Raw genomic sequence first — 10,386 nt, forward strand, 5'->3', positions numbered from 1 at the left:
GCAGGAACGCCAGTGGCCATGAGGATGGTGCAGAGCTGCTGCAGGAGCCCACAGTGAAACATGGCCTTCTGACAGCTGCTGGTGGCACCAGGAGGGTTCGTGGGGGACACCAGGACCCGCACCAGCTGCAGAGGAGGAAACACACCAGGGCCATGTGAACAGAACCTGGCACCTTCTGAAGGCAAAACCTAACTCATTTGGGGTTTCACTGTCAAACAGAATTGCTTCTAAAAATGAACACTGGAGACAATGAACAGAATGTTTATCTCATTGCTACCTATGGCTGCTTGGCTTTCAGTTTTATACCAGGAAATTCCTTACATAGAACACCCCTAATTATGTTCTTAGCTTAAATCTGTTACATCGCAGGTGACATCAAGTTATGTGACATGCCAGCCATCACACACTCACCTGTGACAGGGCTTGTGCTGAAAGCAGCACAGCTCCAGAGCACTGGTAGCTAATTCTGAGCTGAACACCTGGATCTCACAGTTGTGACATGACACTTTGCACTGCACAAGAGCTGACAGCAGTAATTAGGAGCTGTAACAGCACCTTACCTGCAGCATCAGGTGAAGATTAGTGACTTTTTGTGCAGACCACCCACAGTTGTCATCTCCAACCTCAAACCAAGGCTTCATACGCTGGATGTAGGAACCTTCCTTGAAGAAATTCTGATTGGAATTATTGTTCTTCAACAAGTTTTGCAACAGGAGGAGACAGTCTTCTACTACAATGCCTGAGGAGACAAAGTATCACACGGTGAATCAAAATACACCACATGGAAACAAATTAGCTTGTCCATACACTGAGGGTGTTCTAGACAGAACAAAGCACGCATTTCTGAACTCTTCACTCTTAACACACATTAGGCTTAGATCAATAACTAGGAACCTTGTGAAACCATAGCTGTTTTTCTTCCACAAGTCCAAAGCAAATTCCCAAAGCACGTACAGCTCACATCAGTTAAGTGGGTAAGTGGGAAAAACTGCCAACAAAACCTCACCATCACTGTGTGTCCCAAAGTTCACCTGTTCGAGAATCAGACTGGCTCACATACTCATTCTCTGCAATTACTGGCTACCATTTTCAGTTTATTTCTATCTACTTTTTCATTTTGAAATTACACTCAGATAAAGGCTCCTCCCATCAGAGGAACAGATAAGTAGCAGGGGGAAAGCAGAGAAGTCTTAGCACATAGGAATTTACATAACAAGCCTCCTAAAAATATTAGCTGCCTAAAAATAGCACCTTGAAATCAAAGGTTTTCTGAACACTCCCATGCCAACATACCTGGAATAATACAGCTGGGAGAGAAGCAGTAACTGCTCCTGCAACCCACAGAAAGGTCATGGAACAGCAACCTGTCATGCTACTGAAACAGACTGTAGTAAATGCATCACATACTGCTAGTAAAAGAACCAAGCCCTCAAGTGCTGAATTGTTTTTTTCTCCTTTTTAAAATTATTTTCTCCTCCCAACAGGTGACTGACTCCTCAAGAAGCTGACCAGAAAATTGAAGCTTTGGTGCAGCTGAAGGAACTGAGCAAGCTGTTACTTCCAGCCACTCCAAGCATCCAAGGATCTCATGGGAAGAATGCAGATGCTTAACTGGGTAAGTGACAAATGCAGCACACACATGTGACACTGCCATTCCAGGCAGATACAGGCACAGGCCTTGGTCAAGCAAGAACCACTAACTCCTGCACACACCCTCAGAGGAGTGACCTGATGTTTTAACCAAGTACACCAGCTTTTCAAAAGACACTGAAACACAGCTACCTGGTCAATCTGGTCTTGCTTATTTTGTTCAACCAGTCTGTAAATTGTGATCCTTTTACCCACTGACCGAGCTCCAACCACCCACTAAGGTAAGCCTGGCAACATCAGCTTACAGTTGCGGAAACACAAGACTAAGTCTTAGATTCTACTGTACCTCCATCGCTGTTTCCTTCCTCTGTTATGATATCCAGAAGCCTCTCAAAGGCATTTTCAAAGGCAACAATCTTCTGTATGGCTGCATTGCTTTTGGTCAACTGCTGTAACAACAGGACTCCCTTGACAGGTGGAGGAGAAAAGAAATCAAACCTGGGTTTTAATAGAACTCCATTGCTTTTCACAAGTCCCAGCTCCTGGGAGGATGCTGAATCAGCAGCATCATCCTCAGCCAGGATCAGAGGCACACCCCCCACGGGCCGCAGTTCCTCAGGCACTGACACCGAGGATGCAGCACACCCTCAGCCAGAATCAGAGGCACACCCCACACCCCCCAGCTCAGCACTGCACACCCCCATGGGCAGCAGCCCCCCAGGCACTGACACAGAGTATGCCAGGGCCCTGCAGAGCCCCTGCACTCACATCATTGCGGATCACCTCCCTGGAGTCTGCCAGCAAATCCATCAGGCGGGACACACCTGCAAGGAACCATTTCTAAATATACACAGGAAAGGGTGCAGCTTTTCCAGGCTGAGGTCTTCAGGACACCTTGCTTGAGACCCCTCCAGGCCTCTGCCATGTCTGCTGAGCATCAAGCTCTGAATGAATCAGTAGTGGATTCAAGCACTCACCCATGGGGCTGACCAGAATGATCTGCTGCACTTGAGGCCCCTGCTGCTTTAACAGAGATGTCAGCAGCTTCACTCCAGGCCAGCGAACATGGAAATCAAATTCCTGAAAGGATGGGAAGGAGCACGTTAGGTGACCAACTCCTCAGTATTTAACTCAGATACACTGACAGTTCCTTCATACTGCTCAAAGCATGACATGAGTTCCACACAGGAAAAGTAGAATATCATGTTTCTTACTGAAGTTGGACTACAAAGCAAAGGGAAAAAAAGAAGAGAGTATTGTATTGTTCTCTCTCTAGCACAATCATATTCTTAGTTTGGGAACAAAAATTTTAACAGCTCCAAGTAAAAAGGCAGTCCATGAGGGCAAACCCAGTGGAACAAGAGTCAAATATCATGCTTCTGGAAAGCAGTTATCCTTTCCACTTGAACTGCATCTCAGACATAACTGTGTCCTGATGCTTTAATCATCATCTGAAAAGTAGTTGTTGTGCAAGGGACAACCACTGCTGTTTGGGGAGCAATAACTTTTATTCCTTCTAATTAAGTAACTAAACCCCTTTCTCAAGTAACAGTATGAGAGAACATGGCCACAAGGTGCACCAGGGCAAGTTTAGATTAGTTATTCAGGGAAATTTCAAAAGGTGGTTGGGCATTCCAAAGACTGAGCAGAGCAGCAGTGGAGTCATCCTTGGAAGTGTTCAGGAATCACGGATGCGGCACTTCGGGACATAGCTTAGCAGTGAACATAGTGATGCTGGGTTAGCAGTTAGACTCTACGATCCTGGAGGCATTTTCCAACCTAAATGGTTCTGTGATTCTCCTCCATGTCCCCCTGCTTTAAAAGCTGCACCAGTGGTGTTCATCCAGGTCAGTCCTGACTCACCTCCAGCCTCACCTTGACTGGATGCTGGCACACGTCACCCCTGACACCAGCTTCACCAGGACAAAACCATGGCTCTCTCCATTAGCAGCCTCAACATGACTCAGTTACTCACCTCCACCAGAGTCAACAGCAGAGTGACATTTTCTTGCTGTTTAATGAAAATCTCTGTGAACTGACTTCCCAAATCATCCACTTGTTTTGTTGAGTTTTCTTCTGTAACAACAAAAAACAACATATTGCAACACAACTAGAACAACATCAGCAGCTGTGATTTTTATTCTTTCTAAAATAAGGCCATGGGTGACCATAAAATTTTGAGTCACTGTTATAAATGTTAATTGAATTATTCTCAAAACAAACACCAAAACAAGCTTTTCACAAAACAAAACCCCTACATTATTCTAAAGGTAGCTTTTGAATCTCAGCAGTTATATCCCCATATAGCTCCACTAAGCCAAGAGAGCAGCCCTTCATGAGTACCTACACTGATAGGCAAAAGCAAAGTCCATGTCACACCAAGAGCCTTGAAAGGTAAGGAAGATAAATAGCTAAAGCTAATTGGCCCAAACATCTTAATTACTCTATTGGGTTTAGCAATGGAAAAAGACCTGAACATCAGGAAGGGAAAGGAAGAGACACACAAGTAAGCATCACAGCCTCTCAGTCTAGGAATCTGAATTGATTTTGAATGTGCCAGAATTGAGTGCCATCCCATTCTTCACCCTACAGTTACAGAGAACTGGGCTAGCACATGAGTTGTCTTACAGATTTCTTTCATGAATCACTTGCGTGAACAAAAAACAAAGGCTAAAGCATCGACAAAATCAACAAACCCCATGCAAGCAACATCTCTGTACCATTGCTATTTTTCTAGGCTGAGTGTCAATTTACATAACTGCTCCACAAAACAGGGGCATGTAGGTACTACTGGTTGACATAATTAAGCAATGTCAGCTGAAAAACTGAGCAGGAGCAATTCTAATTCAAAGGGAAAGTGTTGGTTTTAATAGAAAGAAATAGAAAAACAGTAAAGCAATTCAATTTCTGACTTGGGATTTTCTCCTCCAAAAACCACTCTGCTTTAAATTTCTAGCTATAAAAATTACAATATATTACAAAAACAGTTAAAAAGGAAGACTGACCATGTGCAAGAATAGCTCTAGCCCAGGCACCCAGCACCTAGCAGGACCTAAGTCCTATTGTGACCTGTCTGAAGCTGAGGGTCTTAACTCTAGGCCATTCCTGAACTAACACATATTCATTTACAGAAATGATGGTTAACACAAGTTCAGCTCCTGTACTTGCTGCTATAGAATAAAAGGCAACTCAGCTGGGAATCGATCACACAAGGATTGCACATCCTGTAGCTGGCTGCAGGCCAAGGAGAGAGGCCAGAAAACCTAAACATTTTGATGTTAAAATTCAGTCAAAATACTTGACTTTGACTTTTCCATGAGCTGAACATCCCTGTCCCACCCTCAGCTGCAAACAGCAAGTGTTTGAATCTTGCTGCCAGCTGCTGCCCTTGCACAAGCTCCAGTGCTAAGGCAACCCCTGAGCAGCACACACAACTTGCACAGCCTCTCTCAGGCTGTAGTTGGTTTCTCTTACTCTAGCTCAGGATTCTTCTGTGAAAGGGCCAAATCACATTTCCCCTGTTCAAGTATTTCTTCTAGTAGGTTTAATAAAAAACTAAACAGCAAAGGGAAACTATTTTCCACTTACACCAGAGATCTTGCAACCAGCCTTCTACCCCTAATTGTTCCTTAAATCTATACATTCCCAGGGCTATCTCCAATCAAGCCAGCAGCTTCCATCTAGTAAGATCCGATCAATTCACTACCAAGCAGCACAGCAGACTAGAATTTAGTTTAAAAAATAAAATCAGTTTCAAAAAGAGAACATGCAAAGCATTAGTGGTAACCTAGGGTGGAAGTAAATACCGCGACTATTTTAACATGCATTGCTTAAAAGAGACACTGTGAAGGATGCTCCCATGCAGCTGATGCACTGGTGTCCAGCTCCAGGGCAAACAAAAACTCTGTTCACCAACTTTGGTCTCTTACAATCCTACCAGTTTGGAGAAGTCAAATTGGAAACACACTTGAGCTCCAAAGAGTAAGGATAGAACAGAAGGCAAATGCCTTCCCTGAGCTCCAGTGCAAGCTCCTACAGTGTCCTTTTTAAACAGCAGCAAGTGTTACCAGCAGGAGCAGCGACTAGGGCTAAAACTAAGTGCCATATTTATACAAGTAAAGGTTCTTTTACCTTCAGAGTCATCTGGCAGTGCAGATAAAATGAAAAGAAACAAGAGACAGGTTTACCAGTTGAACAGCTTTCCACACAGCACAACCAATTACAGCATAAGCTTGGGTTTGCAAAGCAGCCATCCCAGCTTCCTACAGCAGCTGGACTCCTGTGGGAAGCTCTTAGAGAAGGGGTCAAACTGAGGCACACCATAACCCTCACAACCCTGGTCATCTCTCACACACATCTTCAGCTGGACAAGTTTGAGCTCTTTGGAAAAACTTGCCAACACTTTTCTCCAGTCCATGATCAAGGCCTCTACCACAAACATGAATTCACCAGCACTATGAAACCCTGATCTTGTTCTAAACCTTTTTAATCAAGATGGGGAACTGGAGGAACATGGAAAAGAAAGCCAAGCACAATTTGAAACATGGCTTAGAATAACATTCACTGGCCTTGGAGACCAGCTTAATGGCCTTCAAAAAATCAAACAGGTAGGAGTGGCATGGATTTTCACAGCCCAGCTGTATAAAGACAAGTAGAACCTTTCTAAGTCTTTTTATCCACTGCCACAGCAGGGCTGAAAAAGGTTTACACACTTATATGTGGCACCTTATTGCAGGTACCTGGGATTTCACATCTAAAAATCCTTGTTAAATCAGGAGATGGTAATGTCTCATTTGGTAGTAACAGCCAGAACTGTCCTTTCCCAAGAGCAGAGGACTTGATTCTTGACTTACAAACTAGAAAAAAAAGTTACCCCACTCCAACCTGGCTGAGGTTCAGAGAACAAAGTCTTTTTTAATTAATAAGCAAGAGATCCAGTGTTACTTTAATGCAAACTGCATACAAGATCTTTAGCGTTATCCTAAGAGCTATATACAATAACAGAGCAGGTCTAGGTGAGCATTAGTAAATCAGTTTTACAGCTGATAACTTGAACAAAGCACTAAGAAAGTGCCACAGTTAAACACAACTATTACTACAAGGGCTTACCTTGCTCCTCCTCTTCTAGGTCATTGGATATAACATTGTAGAGTGTGTCCAAAGCATAGCCAATTATTTCAGAATCTGAACTGCAAATGAAAGAACCACTTGTCTTTAATGACTTATTTCCATCTGCTCTTACAACATTGCTCTTCTGCCCAGGCAGTTCCCCTTGCAGCACTAGACCAAGTAAGCATCACAGATTTACTGCAGCGCCACGTAACCATCTGCTCCCTGAACAGGGTCAAGCTCCTTTTACCAGTTCTATTCCCTCAGGTGAGCCTCAGAAGTCTGATGAAACCAGATGACCACAGGACTCTTCACTGTAGGTGCATCTTTAATTTTCCAAGTCACTCCCTCCAGCCTGTTCCTATTCCAGCAGAAATCCCTAGGAATACTTCAAACTTGCCAGAGGAACACCCAGTGAAGTTGCACCCTGCTACACGTCTGTCAGATCTCAGAGCCAGACCTCAGAGCTCCAGGGAATGCAGCAGCAGCTGTGAATTCTGACAAACAGGTGGCCTCTGTGTCAACAAACCCACTAAAGCTAATTATTACAGGGTTTTGAGCTCCAGCATGCCCAGGGAGTGCAGGGAAGCCCAAAGCATTAGTTCACTTGCTCACACCCAGACTTCTCTCAGGAAATACCTGTTCCTTCCGCATTACCAAGGCTGAACCATCTCTAAACCCTATGCTACAACCAAGACAGCACAAAATATGACTATATCATCATTTCTGCTACTTGCTTTCTTGCTCTTAAAACAAAAAGAAAGCAGTTGGTTAGAAAAAAAGGGAAAATCAAGGTTAAAACACAGAGAAAGGTGTATCCAAGTGCAGAAGGACACACCTCACAGCATTTTCATGACTCTGTCAAGCATCTGAAGACTGTGAAAAAGTCTCTCACTCCAGCTTCTAAGTAGTTACTCACACTGATCTCCAAGGCATTCCAAGTAAGGCCTCCACAGCAGAGATAAATGAGCATTTCATGAGGCTGCCAGGCTGGTTTAGAGCAGAGGCCTGAACAACCACCTAACCTTTTAGTCCATGGAAGCAGCCTCATCCAGCAGGTATGACCACACCTCCAGCCTGCTCATGCTTTCCCTTCACTGCCATTTTAGTTCTTCAACACATTACCACAAAGTCTACACTTTCCTTTTCATAGAAATGATACAGATCCACACCTGAAAACACACAGAAAGCCTTCCTTGGAAAGCTGAAAAGCAAGGCTGCAGCTTGGTGGGTTCTTTAACATCCCTGGGTAGGGAAATGACAGCAGCTCCAAAAGAATAAGCACATTTAACATACACATGATTAAAAGCAGGCCTTGTTTCTCTGCTTGAAAGACAGCACAAAATGAGGACAGGAGCATCCCACCTCTGCTGTTCACTGCCTTGCCACCATCTGCTGTTCAGCACATCCCACATCCCATTGATTATTCTGTTCATGCTGAACTGCCCAGCTCTTACTGTACAGTAAAAACCATTCAAGAAACAAGACTTCGCAGGCATCCATGAGAGGCAGCGTTTGTGCAAGGCAACATTCCAGCACAAGGCACCTCTCTTCCTAAGCAGCTGTGGGGCAAAAACCAAAAAAAAACCACAACAGGCAGAAAAGAGCATTTCCCCTTTCTGCAGAAAGCTTCAGGGCATTTCAGGTGGACATTGGAAAGGTTCAAAGATCAGACCTACGGGTACACACCAAAACAGCAGCCTCTGTCACACCAACAGCCTCCCACACTAGGTGACAGCTGAGGGACAGCTGAGCCTGTGACTCACTTATTAACCAGTGAATCAGTTCAACAGGTCTGGATTTCCATTCAGAGAGTCCAGGAAGGCTCACCTCTACCATTACTGACAGCAAACAGTACCAGGAACTCCAACATGTAATACTGCACTGATCACACACAGAGACTACAACTCTGTCTCCAAGAAGCCACAGCAACCAAAAACTGGCCCAGCTCCTGTGTTGCCCCACCAAACATGCATAGGCAAATGACTCCAGCAATACCCCAAAGCCAGCATTTCTTCAGCTGAAAACTCAAAAAAAACCCCATCTATTTATTATTTCCTTTCAACTGCAGCCTGAGTCACACAAAATGTGTACAGAACCCCAGCACACAATTTCCAAAGCATCAACTGGAGCCCCAAAAGCACTGAAAAGCCTCAAGTTCCGGCCCTTCTCAACTGGATCAGTAGAGCCCCGCCTCCCCTCTCAAAGTTCAAATCTGCCCTCAGAGCAGATAAGTGGATGAAAGTAGGCTCCTTAACCTAGTTTTTTTAAGGGCTTTCCCTCCACATCTGTGACAGCTACTCCTATACCCTTCCCTTTCACTGTTTGCACTAGGTCAGACATTCAATTTTAACTAGCCAGCCCACAGAAAAGGACTAACAGGGACTTGCCTAGACAGCAGCCTCAAGACCTTCCTCCCAGCTGGCATAACTGGCCAGGCAAGAAAGGCCTCCATCAGCAGAGTTCCACATCCTATATCCATAACTGGGGCAGGAGGCCTTGCAGACACTGAACTGCAGGTTTCCTAATTCTCCTCAGCACTGCCATCAAAGGACACGCTCCTCCTTGCAGTGGACACACAGCTAGGTATTCACAGGCTCACAACTGGCTCATACCAACTAACCAGCCTGATGTTCAAATCCACACTGAATGACTATCCCCCTACATCTGCCTACCTAAATACCAAGTATGTGCAGTATTTGAGGCTTAAATCCAAGGACTGCAAACAGGTTCCACAGTACAACATGTGGGCACTGTCAGGTACAGCAGTGATTGCAAGGATGGATGACAAAGACATTCCGAGCACTGGATTGCATAAGTATTAAATTCCAGTCCACACAGAGCACTAAGATTCATGCCATCTGCCCTAGCAGCAGCCTCAGAGTCCTGCTCTCCTGTTTGCCTGAGCCCAACTTGTTTTTTAACACACATGAGCAAAATCACACCCCTGGTGACTTGACTCTTTTTCTCTTAATTCTGTCTAGCTCACCTTTTGCCCAACAACAGCTTGATCTGGGTTATTCCAACCAATGTATTTAGTTAACAGGATCTGTTTGGACTCACCTCTCTGGAGTAGTGCAAACATAGCCCTAAGAAGCATTAAGATATACTTTGGTAGTACCTTCACTTTCTGTCCCTCATCCTGGTTCCTGGAATTCTGTTCTTTTTACCTCCAAACAATCTCTGAGGACATGTAACAGCATAAAAAGCCAAGGCAGTAGAGGAGTTGTCAGAAACCCGGCTCCCTCCCAGTTCTGTCAGTACAGGGCAGCAGGTGTGCATGTGCTGTGTCAGCAGCAGAGCAGGGTCAGGCCAGCAGCACAGAGCAGCTGCAGGATGCTTACCGGTCTGTCTGGAGAACATGGATCAGGTGTTCCATGGCTTGGATGCCCACCTCCAGCCGGTATTTCTGTTTGGAGAACAGACAAACGCTTAACGGTCGAGCCCAAACACCAAACAAAGCCTTTTTAACAGCACCTGACAAAGCTACTTCAAATTCACGCTGCTGCTCAGGAAGTTGGCCACGTACCTTGGATAAAGACTTGAGAGCACGTACGGCATCCCTCCGGTCATCCAGCAACGTGGATGAAGCGACTCGGTCACAGAGCTTCTGAATCTGGAAGGGTACGCACAACACACACACGGGATAAGCCGGGGCGGTGCAGGGGAGTCTCCCGGCACCCACCT

The 10,386-nt window shown here is 45.0% G+C and overlaps 1 protein-coding gene across 1 annotated transcript in view; it reads right to left on the bottom strand.

The window, feature by feature from the left end:
- Positions 1–10,313, bottom strand: part of USO1 (USO1 vesicle transport factor) — a 23,309-nt gene extending 12,996 nt beyond the window's left edge. The window contains exons 1-10 of the mRNA XM_031063849.1: positions 10,229–10,313; positions 10,044–10,108; positions 6,700–6,779; positions 5,722–5,733; positions 3,566–3,666; positions 2,568–2,670; positions 2,359–2,414; positions 1,937–2,057; positions 561–739; positions 1–125 (exon numbers count right to left, since the gene is read on the bottom strand). The exon at positions 1–125 is cut by the window's left edge and continues 13 nt beyond it. Of these exons, the coding sequence (XP_030919709.1) occupies positions 1–125; positions 561–739; positions 1,937–2,057; positions 2,359–2,414; positions 2,568–2,670; positions 3,566–3,666; positions 5,722–5,733; positions 6,700–6,779; positions 10,044–10,078 (812 nt within the window). The 5' untranslated portion in view covers positions 10,079–10,108; positions 10,229–10,313. The remainder of the gene's footprint in view (positions 126–560; positions 740–1,936; positions 2,058–2,358; positions 2,415–2,567; positions 2,671–3,565; positions 3,667–5,721; positions 5,734–6,699; positions 6,780–10,043; positions 10,109–10,228) is intronic.
- Positions 10,314–10,386: the final 73 nt, after the last annotated feature.

This window comes from Geospiza fortis, unplaced genomic scaffold, assembly GCF_000277835.1.
Source record: "Geospiza fortis unplaced genomic scaffold, GeoFor_1.0 scaffold1278, whole genome shotgun sequence".
Taxonomy (NCBI): Eukaryota; Metazoa; Chordata; class Aves; order Passeriformes; family Thraupidae; genus Geospiza; species Geospiza fortis.